This window comes from Vipera berus, assembly GCF_964194415.1.
Source record: "Vipera berus genome assembly, chromosome: 2".
In the NCBI taxonomy this organism is placed as follows: Eukaryota; Metazoa; Chordata; class Lepidosauria; order Squamata; family Viperidae; genus Vipera; species Vipera berus.
Window position 1 is genome coordinate 123,630,004 of NC_138203.1, and position 17,903 is coordinate 123,647,906.

The 17,903-nt window shown below is 44.6% G+C and overlaps 2 protein-coding genes across 2 annotated transcripts in view; one reads left to right on the forward strand and one right to left on the reverse strand.

Annotated features, from left to right (window-relative positions):
* Nucleotides 1–15,526, reverse strand: part of GNL3L (G protein nucleolar 3 like) — a 57,778-nt gene extending 42,252 nt beyond the window's left edge. The window contains exon 1 of the mRNA XM_081320371.1: nucleotides 15,420–15,526. The gene's annotated coding sequence lies outside the window, so the exon portion shown is untranslated. The remainder of the gene's footprint in view (nucleotides 1–15,419) is intronic.
* FGD1 (FYVE, RhoGEF and PH domain containing 1) overlaps nucleotides 3,667–17,903 on the forward strand; it is a 57,673-nt gene continuing 43,436 nt past the window's right edge. Inside the window, exon 1 of the mRNA XM_081320369.1 lies at nucleotides 3,667–3,817. Coding sequence (XP_081176495.1) covers nucleotides 3,688–3,817 — 130 coding nt within the window. The 5' untranslated portion in view covers nucleotides 3,667–3,687. The remainder of the gene's footprint in view (nucleotides 3,818–17,903) is intronic.

Below are 17,903 nucleotides of genomic sequence, written 5' to 3' on the forward strand. Positions count from 1 at the left end.
GGGGTTGAGTTGAAGTCTGTTCCTCCCCATCCAGACCCGAACCGCCTCCAGGCAACGGGACATCACATTGAGGGCATCACTGGGGTGGTTTGGGGTCGAAATAAAAAGCTGGGTATCATCAGCGTACTGATGATACCCAACTCCAAAGCCACGAATGATCTCACCCAGCGGTTTCATATAGATGTTGAACAGGAGAGGCGAGAGGACCGACCCCTGAGGAACTCCACAAACGAGAGACCTCAAGGTCAACCTCTGCCCCCCTGTCAACACCGACTGCGAACGTCCCAGGAGATAGGAGGAGAACCACTGCAAAACCGTGCCTCCCACTCCCAATCCCCTGAGACGCCGCAGCAAGATACCATGATCGATGGTATCGAAAGCCGCTGAGAGGTCTAATAGGACTAGGACAGAGGAATGTCCCCTGTCCCGAGCCCTCCAGAGATCATTCACCAGCGCGACCAATGCCGTCTCCGTGCTGTACCCGGGCCTGAAACCCGATTGGTACAGGTCTAGATAATCCGCTTCATCCAGGACCAGAGGGAGGTAATGCGCCACCACACTCTCAACAACCTTCGCAAGGAAGCGAAGGTTGGAGACCGGACGAAAGTTGTTCAACACAGCTGGGTCCAAGGCAGGCTTCTTGAGGAGAGGCCTCACCACCGCCTCTTTCAAGACGGCGGGGAAGCTACCCTCACTCAGAGAAGCCGATATAACTGCCTGGAACCAGCTTCGTGTCCTCTCCCGGGCTGCATAAACCAGCCAGGAAGGGCACGGGTCCAATAAACATGTGGTGGAGCTCAGCCTCCCCATAATCCTGTCCACTTCCTCCGGAGTCACAGAATCAAACTCCTCCCAGGTAATATCGACAAGACCGCCCGTGTCCTGATCGTCAGACTCTGCCCAGTCAGAGTCCAGACCGGTCCGAATCCGAGCGATTTTGTCCGACAGATGTTGGTTAAACTCCTCAGCACGACCCTGCAAGGGTTCCTCCCTCAAATTATAAGCTGCATTAGTTTGCCAAATTTTCTGAAGTGTTCTTAAACTAGTATTTGCCAGGTACAGTTTAAAGAACATAAGAATATTGCAGGATCAGATAAAGGGCCATCCTAGTCCACCATTTTGTTTCTCATGTGCTTCTGAGGCACTCACAAGTTATGTGGAGACCATTGGTTCCCCTACAATTGATATTGGAAGCATACTTCTGAGACCCCGACTCTCAGAGGAGTCTTCATCCTAGCACAGGGTTAGGCAACCTTGGCTCTTTTATGACTCGTGGACTTCAACTCCCAGAATTCCTGAGCCAGGCTGGCTCAGGAATTCTGGGAGTTGAAGTCCACGAGTCATAAAAGAGCCAAGGTTGCCTAACCCTGTCCTAGCAGCCCTTGATTGACCTCCTCTCTCTGAATTTATCCAAATTCTTTAAACCCAACCAAGTTAGTGGCTAGCACCATCACATATTGTGGCAATGAATGCCACAATTACCTCAAGATGATAGCAGGATGGATCAGAGGGGAGTAGGGGAGCAAAAGATTCAGTGCGCAGAGCTCAACAGAATTTTGAAACCTGGGTAGAAGAGATGTGATGACTCCAGAGGCTGGGTTTGTGCAACATGCAAGCGCAGAATGTGGTTGATGAGTATGTGGTTCATTGTGTCCTTATCATAACCAGAGCTATCATGGGATCGCCAAATCCTGAAAAGCCAAACCAGGAAACCATTTTCAAGGCTGATTTCTGATGGTGAGAAAAATGTTCCACACAGCAGCGAAAGAAATCAAGAGTAGCTTGATTTAATATCATGATGCCTAGATACAGTAGGAAAAAGCTGCCTTTCCTCATTAATGTAGCTCCTGGCTTGGCAAAAACCATGCTTTGTGTCTTTACATTGTTTAGACTGATCACAGCTGTAGTGGTTTGCAAGCATATTTTCTGAGTTTTCTTTCTCCATCCTCTGTAGAGCAGACAAAGTCTTCTAAAGATTTTAAAAAAGGAAAATGGTGTGTGTGTGTCGAAAGAGGTTTTGTTTTTGCTAGTATTTTAAATAAGCATTGACTTTTATTCCTCCTCATGTTGGGGAAATTAGTTTGAAGCATAGACAGCCAAATATGATTTCAAGGCCATACAATTCTTATCAAGCTCTGCTACCATTGTTATTACTCTACTGTTTAATAGTAGGAGTTGGTCTGAGGAAAAACAAGTCAAAACTGACAACAAGAGTTGAAAACATTTGAGAATTGTGAAATTTCATTGAAATTCTTGAGAAACAAAAATTCCAAGAGATTTCAGTCCTGATGTAGACACAAGTAAAAGTACTTGGTAAACAAGCCAAGATCAAATGTTTACTGTTTGTTTGAAACTTGCTTGAAAGAGGAACAAAAAAACCCCATGCATATTATGAAAACTGCATGACTGCTTTAAGATTGAGAAATAAAGGGAGGATTTAACATTTTGGAGATGACTGGAAAGTTTAGAAAGGCGAGAAAGATAAATTCCTGAATTCAAACTATGGAGTTAGAAAGAAATGAATATCTCTGTGTTTAAGCAGATGTAATGGTTCAAGCACTGGACTAGAAGTGGGAGACCAGGTTCTAGACCTCTTTGGGCAGAGAAGCCGGCTGGATAACTTTAGGCCAGTCAGTGGGAAGTTGAAAACCATAAACCTACTAACCCACATTGGACTAGCATGGTGGATTATGGTCCATAACCCTCAGACTTTCATCCTGCAGTGGATTGATTCGCGTTGATAATAGTAATAATCTGCAGTCACGCACAACATTAACAATGTGCACTTCTTTTAAATGGTATCAGAGATCAAAGTTTGCCTTTTGCCCTGCCCAAGGCTTCAAAAAAACAACAACAAACGGTGCTACAATACAGAGAAAGGAAAGTAGGGGAAGGGGGGGGGGGTCAACAGCCTTCAAAGTACGCCGATTTCAAAACGAGCTGATTTTCCCCCCCTGACAGCAGCTGTTAGCCCAACCCTCCCATAGTGCGAGGAAACAAATTGCCAACACCTCTTTTTCAGACTTTTGTCAATATCCTCCCGGATAGGAAGGGGCGGCTGGGGTGGGGGGGAATCCAATACCCTCCTCCTCGGGGAGGCGGTAAAAGCCAAGAGATATTTCATGGCTGTGTGTGGCTAATGAAACCCCATTTCTATCCAGTGATAAGAAAGAAAAGCCAAGAGCCGACGAGCAGGGATTGAAATCTGCTTTTGCACGCACTCCGCTCTCGACGCCTGGCGCCGCAGTACGAGAAAGCCAACCCACTCAGCTAGGAGTCGGGAGGGAGGAAGAGGAGGAGGAGGAGGAAGCGAGGGGAGTGGGAGAGCGGAGGACTCAGCAGACGCTCCAACGTGGATAAGCTTGAAGCTTTCTGATACATTCCTGCCTGGCCAGGGCGACACTTCCTGCAAAGAGCTGTGCCGACTTGTTGCAAAGATCTGTCTTAGAAAGCAACGAAATCAACCCACTGGGTTCCTCGTCTCCCTCCCGCGCCTTTCCCACCCCCACCCCCACCCCCGAGCTCTTTCCCTTCCCGGCTCTAGAGACGTCCTAGTCGGTCGAATCGAGAGCCTTGCCGAAGGAGGTCGGGGCAATTTGATGGAGACTTCAAGCAGCCTGGCGTTTGGGGGGCGATCGCGGGGGGATTTTGGAGGGGACTGAAGAAGGGAGGGGTGGCAGTACAGACATGCAGAGAGCCAGCGTGATGGGGATGCCCAGTCCGGAACCCAGTGGATCATATTCCCAGCAATTCAAAGCCATGAGGTTCTCCTATCACATCGAAGGGGGAGCGACTACTTCGCCCCAAATCCGAGCTGGTAAGCGCCAGAGGACTGGGAAGGGTGTTTCTTGGGGCGAGGGCTTATGTGCTTTGGGTTAGAAATAAAGAAGCAGTTGCTCCTTAACGCCGAGTGAAGGCGGGTACAGTCGTACTGTAAAAGAAGTGCTTGCTTTCGGTGGTCATCGTTAGCGAAGGGAAGTAATGCCTAATGGTTAAAGGCGGCAGCGCCTGTATCTCAGAAGGAATCTCGGGTTTTCTTCTGCAGTTTGGGGGAGCGGGATGCTATGAATTGAAAAATACATTTGTTTTCTTTGGAAAGAGAAATACGTGGAATCTGGCAAAGATATTTGGGCGCTTGTAACGCAAAGGCTAAAGATAAAAAGCGCTGTGGAATTTCATTTTCGTAATTTGTAGCAGCTTCGAGTTAAAAGTAGATTAAAAAAAAAGTGGTATGGAGAGGGGAGCTTTCGTTCCTTATGCCGGGGAGGGAGCAAAAGCAATGCTGTGCTTAAAATAATTCCATCGTTGTAGGTAGTAGGGTTAAAAAAAATGAGACATTCCGTTTTAGGCTCCTGCCCCAAAGTGCTTACAATAGAAGTGTGGCTCTTGTTTCTCCTGTGCCCCATTTTCCACCTCTTCTTAGAATAGTTGGCTTGGCCTTTCATTCTGAAAGTCCCCCCCTCCCCCCTTTTTTTTCTTCTTCTTTTTTTTTTTCAATCCTGCCATTTTGCTTTTCAAATCCCTAAAACTGCAGGCAGCTTTCGGAACAAAGAGAGACGGCAGTTAAATTGAAATGGAGGAGGTTCAGAAGAGAGATGTTTGCAGGAATATTAGCTTCAGCACTCTTTAATCCCAGGATTTTTTTTTAACACTGCTGAGGAAAAACAGCTGCTTTGATTTCAAATGCAATTCATTTATCTCCTTTCTTCCACCCTTGCATAGGTAATTACCTATTACTTCCATAGCCAGGCAATTGAACTTGGTGATATTGATTGAGTAAATTTGTTGCCAAAGTTTTTATATCTGGAATATTTATATTGGGACTATGTAAATTGCATCAGCGGAACTCCTTGCCACTTTGTTCTCTGTCTGTGTTCACATGACATGCTGAACTGTAAAAAGCCAGTCACAGTGTAGTGAAAGTACAACTGTATGGCTAATTTGTAGTTTAGCCATATGCATGCAAAAAACTTGGTTAATTGAGTAAACCATGAATTAGCACCCATGCAAACAGATGCAGAAAAATTCAGAGCTTTTAACAAGGAATTAATCATATGTCATGTTCTGTACAGTACGGGATTTTTAGGCTATATCTTCTGAGTTAGACGCCAAACTGCTCCCAATCAAGGTGCAAGTGTGCAGGTGGGTGCCTCTTCTCTCGCCACATCTCCATGGATGTGAAAAATCTCACAGGAGATATTGACACATTTGAGTCACCCTTGCAAGTCTGATATTCTTAGAAGCAGTGTGCGGCCTGAGGAAGGCTGTGAAACACACGTAGGCATATCTCAGGTACAGAAAATGAGGCCCGAGAATAAGGTATCTTGTCTCTCTCCCCCCCCTCCTTCATAATAATTGGGATAGGCAACCTGGCTTTAAAGCTTTCTTGATGATGATACCAGGCATCAGGCCTTGCCAGAGACAGTGCTTCCTCCTGGCTATAGAACTGAATGGAGGCCTACAGAGTTGGCTTCAGAGCATAACTCTAAGGGGGGGAGATGAAATGGGATACACAGTGGGGGCCTTTTTGGCTCTGGTTTTCCCTGAGATGGGGCAAACCTTTTCCATCTCCGCCCCTTTCCTTTGTTGATTCAGACCAGAGTAAGCTTTGTGTCTTTCTCTCTTTTTTTCCCCCTCCCCCTGTGCCTCAACCAACACCTGGCAAGACTGCAAAGGCATGGGGTGGGTCCTGCCACTGTGGAGAGAAACCAATACAAACCCAACAAGCTTTTCATCTCTAAAGCCAACACAGCTTGGATTAAGGCCCCAGTTTGCTCCTTCCAATGTTAGGAAATACACAGTCTCTAGTACCGCAACAATGGCAGCTAGTCTATTCTCTCTGTTCCCTCTTTTTAATCCTTCCAGATCATGGTTTTAGTCACTAGACTCTTCTTTTGTTTTTTGGGCTGAGGAAAAACCAGGAATTTTAGCTTTCCACACACTGAGCTTTTGAAACTGTAGACCTTTTTCCTTCAGCAACCAGTGGACTGAAGACATAGGGCTGCCATAAATAGGATTGTGGTGTTGGTTGCCCTCAGTGATCCAGGCCCAAATTGTTGGGTGGCAGTGCAGTGTCATAAGTTCTACCTAGTTGCAAACACAGAAGGGTCCTTACAGCTGGGGGAGAATAGGGGTTCGCTGGTGTGCTTCTGTCTCTCACTCCCACCCCTCAAGTTATTGACTCTTAAGTATTCTCCATTGTTTTAGGAAGGCTAAATGATTAAAGACTTCTTAAGCAGGTCTGTTCACTTCAACTGGAACCCAGCTTAAAAGTTCTGCCTATATGGGTATCTGTTCCTTTTTGCAGTCCAGGTTTTCAGTTACAAAGGAATCCTTGGCTTGTTGCTTCTACAAGGGGGTGGCTGACTGGCATGGCTTGGATGCAGAATGTCTTGCTTAACAGGAAGTGTGTTGGAAATCTTGTGCTCCTTAGGAACTAGTCCAGATTGTCCCAACTTGGCACCCTCCAGATGTGTTTGCTTTCCCAGACCCAGTGGCCACATTGGCTGGGGTGTTAAGTGCTGTAGTACTTGTAGAGCACTTTGGGAGGTGATCAGCTCTCCAAAAAATCAGGAATGTTGTGAGAGAGACGCAGGACGTTTGCTGTATGGAATTGGCAAGTACGTAAAGTTGTAGGAAGACAATTTACAATGGGGAAGGGTCAGCTGTAAAAGTAATGATTGTTTATAGGCTTTTTTACATTCCTGCAGGAGCAACTGGCATGCTGTTTGATTAGGTGCTAACCATCTTTGTCTCCTGACTCTCTTCCCCATTCCAGGATCAGTAGCTGCATTTCTGATCTCCCTTTTCCTCCTTCCTTACAAAGCTTTGAGGAACTGCTTGGTTGACATAAAAACAAAGCCACATCCTGGCTCCAGGCAAAGCCGCAGGGGGGCTATCTGGGGGCCAGAGCCTGGCTTAAGATGAGGCAAAAGGCCCAGGCCTTCTAGCTCCTGCTGTGGAGATGCATGTGGTCTGAGGAACTTGACACTGGTTGGCTCAGAGAAAGAGAAATATCCAAGGAGCTTTTTAAGGAAAAAGCAGAGAAAAGGTGCTTACCTTGTTGCTCACCAATAATGTTTTTGATCGTGGAGCAGATTAAAGCCAAAATAGATGGGAAAAGAAAATCAGCTTGGGGCCCTAAAAAAAGACTCATGTTTATTTAAAAATGCATGTTTGATGAAGAGAACACCCCAGAGTTTTAAATCAAGCTTAAATATGTCTGTTTCAGCAGTTCAGCTAATGCCTCATGTAATTGAACTGAGGTGTATCAAGAAATGTGGGATTAAATTTTAACTGAATAATGTTGAGGCTGAAATCTTGTAGATACCTGTGAAGAGGGTAAATTAAAGAGGGCTTGCTTTTGAAGAGAGATTAAATAGGTTTGTGATGCAGTGCTATTGTTTTTAATCTTGGTTGAGTTCACATAATAAGCTGAGTCCCCAACCAGTAAAACAAAGGTTGATATAATGTGTTGTGTGAACCTAGCCAAAACTGGCTTATTCAGGGAACCATTTTTAAACAAGCAGTGGCTTTGTATTTTTATGAATTGAGTCATAATTATTCTTGTACAGTATTATAATTATTTGCCTCACTAAACAACCAGTACCATTTACTCCCAGAGATTAACTAAGAGCTTGCTCAATTATAAATCCCTATTAAATCTTGCAGTCACATTAGGGGAAGTAGTGATCCAATAGTTCCTAGGCTTTATTGAAGTACTGAGAATCTTAACTGGTTCTTTAATCAAGCATTATGACCTATTGTATAGGGCTGAACCAAAAAGCCTGCATTCCAGATCTGGGAGTAGCATCACTAATGTAGTTTGTTTGATCTTGACTTCATGTGCTGTGAGAATTTAGCTACTTCTAATATGATGAACAAAATATCGTTAGACACATTATGGTTTGGTGTGATATGTAAATCCAGTCTGTAAGGCTGTTTTGGAGATGTCTAGAGGGTTTGGGGTACCACTGAGTAAGCCGGCAGGCCTCACCTGTGGACCACAGCCATTTAGAAAGTTTTCTTGAAATTAATGGTGGCTTCTTATTTTCCACGGGGAAGGTGCAAGAGAATTCCTGTTGAACTTTGCTTTGATTGATTTGTGAGATGTGTGTTTTTCCATCTTAAGAGGCCAGAGCACTTGAGCTTGTCCAAGCTCGTCCAGATGGGTACTGAGGGGCATTAAGGAACCCTTGAGTAGAAAATTGAGGGTACCTCTGGGAACTGCTGCTGTCTTTCAGTGTCTACAGTCTGATCTGTCTGGCCCCACCATTTTTTCCATGCATCTGGGTGAGAAGTGCTATTTTTAGAAAGAGGCCGGACTGGGGAACTCTGGGGCTGTAGTTCACTGTGTCAGCGGCAGCTGCCAGGTTCAGCATGGAGAGGGGGAAAATTCGGTCTGAGACTTGAGAAAAACTTTCCTAAGCTGAAAGGGGAAGATTGTTGAGGAACAGTACACCTTGTTTGTTAACAACAAAGCACCAAGGCTTGCTGGGTCAGCAAATAAAGTGTACCAATCCTGATGCCCAGGATATGTCACTGTGACATCCCACTGGCATTGCAGCTGTGCTGAGACCGTTATGCCACCTCTTAATGTGGTTGCAAGAATCTGGGAGTGACTTTGCCTGAGCTTTCCCCTTTCAAATTGTATGATGTCACAAGATTAGGAATTTGGCAAAAGAAATACTATTCAGGAGATGCATATTTAAATTGTGCAACTGGCAAGTAATGTTCAGAAGCAGCCACTGTCTCAGATGGTTGTATGGAGAATCCTTATCAATGGTTGCTATCCTCACTTGGAAGACCCTTGGTCTATTCCTGGATAGGACTTCTACGTTGAATAAGAATTAATAAGTTAACTACAAGCTATACAAAAATACAATAGTGTACAATCTATACAGTTCTGCAAAGATGTGGATCATATGAGGGCAAGGGGAAAAAAGGAAGATAATGATGGGAAATAATAACTGTTGTTTCCATATAATTGTTTCCAAGATCCAGATTGAAAATAATTCAGATATTTTGAGGGAAAGACTAGATGAATAGAAGAAATGCAAGATGTAGAGCTGGAGATAAGAAGCCAGGGTTTTGGCAAAGGTAAAACTCCCATACAGAATAGAGAAAGTTGTTTAGGAAAGGATAGTGTAGCAACCATACTGTATATAACAGAATTGGCACAACATCCTTGGTTTGTTCATGTAAGTACTGCAGACTCCAAATAAACTGTGCCCTTATACCAATCTGAACCACCAAATGTTACATTGTGCACACCTGTAACCAACCTCAGGAATTATTGATAGACTTTATCCATCATGCTAAGCGCCATTGTGGTTTCTTTGCTTTTGGCTTAATATGTTGTGCAAACATAGCCACCGGTGATTCAGTTCACCATGGTTAAGCAAACCTTTGTTTAGTGTGATTGGTTTCTCTCACCACCCGTTATCCCAATCTGACCTTCACCTTCCTGACTACTTGATCGTGTAGATCACCCATCCTGGTGTGTGTGTGAGTGTGACTTGGGGCCAGAGAAAGATAGTTCTATGCTGCTCATTCTGTCACTCAAATTATGCACTTTATTAGTGTATACCTGGGCAACAACAGATCCTGTCCTTGGGATGAATGAATGGAGAAGACTTGTGTGTGTATATTGCATCACTAGGGTCAGGTGGTACCAGAATTAAAGTAGGTTAGGCTGTAGCTCTTCCTCTTGCTGCCTGTTCCTCCCACATTTCTACCTCATTTTAGTGCCCCACTCTTATTTTAGGGGAAGTCATGGCACAGCACATCTAGTGTTCCACCAGTGGGGCAGGGCTTCTGCCAAATCTTACAGCCCTTCAGCCACTGGAATTTCAACATAACCTTGTGCTTTACACATACATGTTCTTGACATGAATCTTTTAATACCCTTCTCTCCCCTTGTTCGCTCTGTTATTTTAGCCTGCCTCACTGCCCCACAGATCTTACATTGCTCTGGGTAGAGATCCATAAAGTCTACTAAAGCAGCTTTGGGGGATGCTGATCATTGCAGCACTAAGGTTAGTATTTCATAGTGTAGTCAAGAATGATGGCTAATGAAATGGGAATCATTTATGATACATTACATTAGGACAGGCGATGGGGGAACGGTGAGTTTGATAGATACAGAAGCACAGCCAATCAAGCCAGCCAGCTGAGATGTCTGCTCGAACTAGGAAACTGGAATTCCCGCTGTTTCTAATAGTTGCTTATATTTTAATCCCTGTTTAATTTAAACCATTTTGTTTCTTGCTTTCTCACTATTCCCTGAACTGCAAAGCGTTAACTCCCCCTCCAAAACACACATGCACACACAGAGAGACAAGCAGGGTGAGGGCAGGATACATCCTGCTTGCACCACCCACATTTGGCCTCTCCTCCCTCCTTCCAACCTTTTTCCTTTTGCAGAACCCTTAATGCGTTCCATATGGGCCCATCGTGTGTACAGAAGCTTCCGAGAGGCCTGGGGCTATGGGTGTTGGTGGGATGGTCAGGCAAAGAATCCTGCATGGCCTCAACCAGCACCCACTCCAGCCTCCTTGAACTGCATTTGCAGCATTTCTTGGTTTTTGCATTGTAACCCTGGCCAGGAAGGAGGAAAGGAGGGGGCACACTGCAATGCAAGCTGATATATATGATTGTGACTGTTGCTTGTCCCCATTAAGTAGTGCTTACTAAGAGTACATTGCAGTCTTGTTTTTATATGCTGAGATTTTGTTTAGTAATTCCTCTATGAGTGGAACCCCTGGGTCAGCAGGGATTTCGGATACTCTTTGTGGACGGGATAGAGGGCAGAAGAGCCATCTGCATAGCCATGCAGAGGTACTGATTTCCATGCTGATACTGGTGGCCTATCTGGGTCTTAACTGAAGAGACGCTCTTAACTGGGCTGCATGGTTTTCTCCTTTCCAAGATCTAAGAGCTCTCATGTGTTTCCTGGCTAGTAGAATTTAGAAAGTCAGATTGCCATCTTGTCTCTTGTTCCTGTTTGGAATTGCTGCTCTATAATTTTTGGAGACAGGCCTTTAATTTTCTGCAAGCTGGACATGGTTTGGGAGAAAATGAGAAAGGGAGGCTTTTAGGGTGGAGTTAGGAGGTAGCCTGCAACCAGTTCAGATTTTTAAGTAAAAGGAAAGATTGCCAAGGCCTGATGCCCAGTTCTGAATTGTCTCTCTTGAACTGAGCTCACTTGAAGAGCGGGGAAAAGCCCCCAAACCTATTTTCTTAAGTCAGCTAAATCTTTGGACCCAGATTTGCATCACCTCCTTTTTGGCAGAGTGATGCCTTACAACCGATGTGATTTGTGAATTCTTATCGCCCAAGTGCTTGGAGTGATCCATTTGCAAAATGTTTTCCATCATGGTGCCGGCTCTGTTTTTGTGTCTGTTTTGGTCATATTGTGAACACACTTCTAAAGACCATTAAACCTTAAAGAAAGGTTCAGTAGAAATTCTGCAATTGCATATTAATGGCAGGTGTTAATATGCTACTCCATATTTGGGGTAGTGTAGTTGAAGCACGAAGGGTTGTGTTCCTCATTAACAGAGTGGGGAAGAAGACAGCAAAAGACCCTTGGCAGTGGGCTTTCCTCCCATCCTGGAGGCAGAAGGAAAGTAGGAAGCCACTGCCTGACAGTGGTCCTTTTGTTAGGTCTTGAAGATGAGGCCAGCAACATTGCTGTCCTCACACAGAGTGCGGGACCAGTTTCTGCTGCTGCTCTGGAGGAATGAGAAGTAGGAAAGGGGATCCTTCCTCTTCTCAGCTGCCTGTCCCTACCCCCACCCCCCCACCCCCAAGTATGCATCTCTTCCTGTCTCTCACCATACCAATCTCTGCTCCCACTTCATAGTGTTGCTGTCCTTCTGACACAGGGCCAGCAGTGGCATTCTCAAGCAAGTATGGAGGTAAGAGTAGTTTACAGAGGTAGCAACAGCTGCTGTTAGAAATACTGATCTCATGGGAAGGATTCCGTCAAGTTGATATTCCTATCAGAATCCAGAAACGAGAAAATGTTGGCAACCAGGAGAGACTTTTATTTTCTCCAGCAGCCAAAGAAAGTTCAGGGCCTCCCAGCTGGATGCCCTGCAGGTCACCAACCTCCCTGAGGCTCCTCCTGCATTTAGACAGTTCCCACGGAGCAGGATTTGTTTTGCTTTTTTTTTAAAGAGGAAAACACGGGTGTCTTGCCAAATCACCTTGATTTGGCTTCCTCCTGCCTCAGGGTCAGGGTAGTCCTGAGACAAGAGGCTCCAATGTGAGAATATGTCCTCAGTGCTTGTTAGGCAGGCATGGGTTTGTGTGGATGACCTGTCAGAGAAGGCTATGAAAAGATGAGTACATTTCAGTGACTAGAAAGATCAGAGTAATTCAACCAGTGGGTCTTTCCAGTATATGCCTGGGTGTGAAAACCGTGCACTGAGGAAGAACTGCAGAAAGAAGACAGACACCATCTGGATTTGGAGACCAACCAACGAATAAGTCCTGAACCAAATGAAAGTGGACTTATTTCCTGGAAGCAATGATCAGCAAGCAGAAACTTGGGTATTTGATTTGTCATGGACTAGCAAAGACTCCTATGCTTGGGAAGATTGAGGAGGAGGAGGAGGAGAAGGGAAAGTCAATGGAGAAGATGGATAGGTGAAGTGAAGAAGAGAAGCTCCTATGTTTCTAGGAGCTCTGGAACCAAGGAGTTATGGCAGGGGTAGGCAACCTCGGCTCTTTTATGACTCATGGACTTCAACTCCCAGAATTCCTGAGTCAGCTGGTCAGGACTGTGAGCATTTCTTCATACAGTTTCCAGGTAAATCCATGGTCCTTAATTTTCTGTGAACATGGTGATTTTGAAAAAAAGGCAGAATAATCCAGGAAAGAATTTACAAGGGATTCCTCCCCAGGTCAAGAAAATAGTTGGTGATTTTAAGGGGGAAAAGAAGTCTTGAAGCTATTTTTCATAATCCAGGAGCCGTGGCCAGGGGGGCTTTTGCCCAGGTTCGCCTGGTGCGCCAGTTACGGCCCTATCTGGACCGAGATGCCCTACGCACAGTCACCCATGCGCTCGTGACCTCCCGGCTAGACTACTGCAATGCTCTCTACATGGGGCTGCCCCTGAGGACCACTCGGAGGCTTCAGCTGGTGCAGAATGCAGCCGCGCGAGTTGTGATGGGAGTCTCCCGATACTCCCATGTAACACCTCTTCTCCGCGAGCTGCATTGGTTTCCAGTTGCCCTCCGGGTGAGATTCAAGGTGCTGGTGATGACCTATAAAGCCCTAAATGGCATGGGCCCGGATTATCTAAGGGAGCATCGTCCTGTGCGCTCCCACAGGGAGGGCCTCCTCAGAGTACCACCAGTCAAGGATTGCCGACGGGCGATCCCCAGGGGGAGGGCGTTCTCTATGGGTGCGCCTGCCCTATGGAATCAACTGCCAACGGAACTCCGGACTGCCCCCAACCTTCGTTCATTTCGCCGGGACCTAAAAACCTGGCTCTTTGAGCTATCTGGTCTGGACTGAGGGGTTTAATGTTTTTAAATTGTGATTTTAATTTTTGCGGCTAGACTTAATTTAATTTTAATTTTAATTTTATATTGCATTGTTTTTAAATTTTGCCTTGTAAACCGCCCTGAGTCCTTTGGGAGTAGGGCGGTATATAAACCAAATAAATAAATAAATAAATAAATAAATAAATAAATAAATAAATAAATAAATAAATTTGATATTGTTTCATGTGCTCAGAAGCGCTTCCAGCATCACAATTAAATCCTGGGGAGCTAAGTGCCAATCCTGTGGAATTAGATTTCATTTTCCCCTTTCCCTTAACTATTTTAATTAAATGTATCCAAATGGAGTGGAAGCCTCAGTAGAACTAATGGGGCTTACTAAACATATTTGCATATAGTCCCCATCTATTGATGGAACAAAGTAAGTGAATCCCATGAATGTCAGAAGGAGGCCCCGAAGAATGAGGCAAGAGCTGTTAAATGAGGTGTCTGTTCTTCAGATGTGCCTGTTGATGTGGGCCAGGTGTGTGTGCGTGTGTTTCATTGCAGTTGTGTTTGCTAGAACAAAAAAAATCTTGCTTTCTTTGGCTCTGGTGGCCAAGCCATGACGTTCATTTTCTGTCCTACCTGGCATGTCAGATATGGATGGCCAGGTGTTTCACACTTCCCTCCCCTCCTCCTGTCTTAATAGTTAGCAGTCAAATCTGTGACTCCTGCACAGATTTGACACATATCACTACTAGACAATTGGTGCCTTAATTGTCAGTAGAGCGGCAGCTTCTGAGGTGCCTTGCAACCTTATCAGTCCTTGGCAGGCTGGAAGGGCTGGTCTGATCCTGCTTTCTTCCGGCCCCCACTAGCAAAGACCATATAAGAGTCAGAGCCTAAGTCAGGGGTAGGCAACCTTGGCTCTTTTATGACTCATGGACTTCAACTCCCAGAATTCTTGAGCCAGCCATGCTGAGGGGAAAGGGAGAGGTTTCCAAGCTGAGCCATGCTGGCTCAGGAATTCTGGGAGTTGAAGTCCATGAGTCATAAAAGAGCCAAGGTTGCCTACTCCTGGCCTAAGTGGACAATGGATTCTGTTCTTCTCCCCCTCCTTTTCTACCGGCAGGGGAAATCTGTTAAAGATATTATGGAAATGTTTCTTTTTCCCCTTCTTGATTGAGGGGTTTATGTGTGTTGCATATGTGGATTTGACAGACCTTCCAGCTTCAGTTTTAGTTAATAGAAAATAGAATTCAGTTGTGTATTAAGCAATTTCTCTCTCTCTCTCTCTCTCTCTCTCTCTCTCAAGAGCTCTGTAAGAAAATCATACAGAGCCTTAGGCTGCGATAGCAGTGGGGGTGGTGTGAAAAAGGGCCAAGGCCCTGGGGGATCAGGAACCCTCCCCCCCACGACCATCTGTTCCTTTTGGTCCTTAATGCAAATGGTATCAAGTTTCTGGAACAGGTAGCCTGCTGGGGATAGGGGCAGCTGAGTTTTTTTTTTTAAATCTGCCTGCCAAGTAGAATTGTAGGGAGAGTATAGATTTGGCATTGTCCTTTGATTCTACCCTCCGAGGCCAGATTTAAGGACACAATCTTATTCCTTTATCCCCCCATGGTGTGCTCTTGTCATCCTGTCCCACTGGCATAAATGCCACTTTACATAGTGAGATAAAACTCCTTATCTGCCTGCAGGGAGACCTGTGCATTTAATTTTCAAAGTGGAGGAGAAAAGAGGGGAGGAAGGTAGGTGACAAAAGGATAAATCAAACATTTTCAATAATCTTTCTGGGTGGCGGTGAAACCAAGAGAGGTGAGGACTTAACCCCCAACCAGGCCTGTCTGAAATTCCCTCCCCCCTCCGCCCAGAGATGGGGAGTCAGTTGTGGTTAATCATCTGCCCAGAGGAAGCACTCACCTTTCCATCTACCAGAATTCAGTGAACCGTAGGGCTGGCAGGAAGCTCTCCAGCTTCGGAAACTCTGGTTCAAATATGCCCTGCCCCTCCCAGAGAGAACAAGAGGCAGCCTCCAGGCTCACTCCTGACACGGGTGTGGCAAGCAAGGGACGGAAGTGTAGCAGGCGTGCCCTTGCTGGCAGGGCTGTTTCCCACAGGTGAGGTCACTGGTAGGGTTAAGGTGGAACCAGGATTCTCGGGAATCGGAGAGGAATGGTTCCTTTTGGTGTGTGTGTGTGTGTGTGTGTGTCTGGTTTGTTTCCACTGTCTGTGCATTAGAGAACAGAAAGCATAAAGAGTGAGCCGTTAACTGTGCCATGTGATATGGGACTCATGAGCTGTTGAAAATCCTGGAAATGCATTTAGGGTCTGGCAATGGTTTGGCAATGGTTTCAGAACTGCAGAAAGGGAGGGAGGAAGTGGGTCTGATTCTCTTGGAGAAAGTTGGTTTGGGGACATCTGGAGTTTCAGGATGGGCTTGTCTTAAACTAAAGATGGGCTTGTCTTAAACTAAAGAGAATGTGAAAGGGTACTAGGACCCTTTTCATACCAATTGACAAAGCAGTTCAAATGGTTCCATGAAACAGTTTGATTCACTGGGTAATTTTATTCAGCATCACCCTTTTTCTGGAAGGCAGAAGAAAGCCTGAAGCCATTACCAGACCCCATGGCTAGATAACCTAAACTTAGTTGCAGCAGCATTTGCCTTTTCAGCTTCTAGCTAAAGCTCCAATCTCCTTTTCCCCACACTGTATGTATCTCATTGTGGCTGGCACAAAGAGAAATAGAGAAATGTCTTCCAGAGACTGAATTGCCTATATAAATAGAAATATTCCCCAATGGAAATGCAATATCTAGCTTTCTTTCCCCTAGCATTTTCCAGAGCTATTGGACTACAGCTCCCAGAATTCCCAGATATTGTGGGTACCAGGGTAGGGAATGCTGTTACTTTAAGCAAAGTATGTGAGATGATTGCAAATGTTAGTTCTCTACCTCCAGCTCACATCACTGACTGTCACATGGAAAAGTGCTCAGTATCATCACATTGTCTTCTATATCTGTGTTAAAAACTTTATAAAGTGAAGATTCAGAGCAGTGGCTTCTCCCTGTCTCCTATAAGTTAAGCTAAAGTCTATATTAGAAAAGTAATGATGTTCCGTAATTTTAAAAATATTATTTTTTAAAAGAATATATATGGAACATAGGCGTGATTTTTGATTACTTAAAGTTTATGAAGTATGAATTTGGGATTCATAGAAATGAACCTGAGGTTAATTTGATGGAGAAATCACTGAGACCGCTAAACTTGTATACATTTTAAACTATTTATTGCAGTAAAACAAATCTCTGACCAATTTAAAGTGAATATGGCCATAAATGTATAGCCTGACTGAAAGACCTGGGTATATTGTTCTGTTCTTGCACTTGGAAACTCTGATTTCAGTTTTAGATCATGATCAGTGTCTTGAAAACAGAAAAAAAGTCTGTATTCTACCAGGTGATTTTGCTACCTTAAAGAGGCAGGTAGGTTCCTGTTTGGGCAGTGCTCTTTAAAACTATTTGGCCTGATGGTTGCTAGGATCAGAGCCAGGAGGAGGAATTTTAACTTCTTCTCCATATTTTCCAGGACACACAGAGACTTGAGAAGGGGGTGGCTGGAGAATAAGGCAATGCTTGCATAGAATTTCTTAGAGGTGAGTGACCAATGGGTTCTGGGGTCTCACAGCAAGGGAGGAGAATGAAAATAACTCATGGATAAGAATAATACTTTGGCTGTTATTTAGTATGGTGGTGTTGGATCCAGAAAGATCAGTCTCCAGGGGTCAGATCTGCTTGGGGTTTTGATTCCCCCTTGAAATAAATGTGGGGCTGCAAATACTCTTGTTCTTTCAGGGCAACCTGTACAAGAGAGTTAGTCACTGCAGCCATTTTTTCTACTCCATCTCAGGCATCGTAAAGGCCTCGGGCTATATATTTCAAAAAGTCAGCCGTACTAGATCAGTTTCCCCACCCTGTGGATGAGCATTTGTACATGGGGTGCAGGAGGGAATGGGCCGTAATGGGAAACAGTAGGAGAATCATTTCTCACCGTTGTCTAGCTTTCATTGTAATGTAAGTTATTCAGGATTCAGTAACTCGGGAACAATAGTTATCAAATGATCTGTCTATCTAATAATTCTAAATGTTAGATCTTTTTGCTGCTTGGGAATTAAAGTTCACAACTTTGTTAAATACAAACAATATTAATTTGAACAAGATTCCCCTGAAGATTACAACAATGTGCAGACCCCTGGTGGTAAAAGTGAGTTACTTTATGCACATTTCCAGGATCAAATCTCAAATTCAGAAAAAAAAGTTAGTTTCAATTCTCATTGAATTTAATAGGAAAAAATTAAATCTTTATTTTCATCTCAGATTTCAGTGAAACTTATTGTTCTAAGTGTA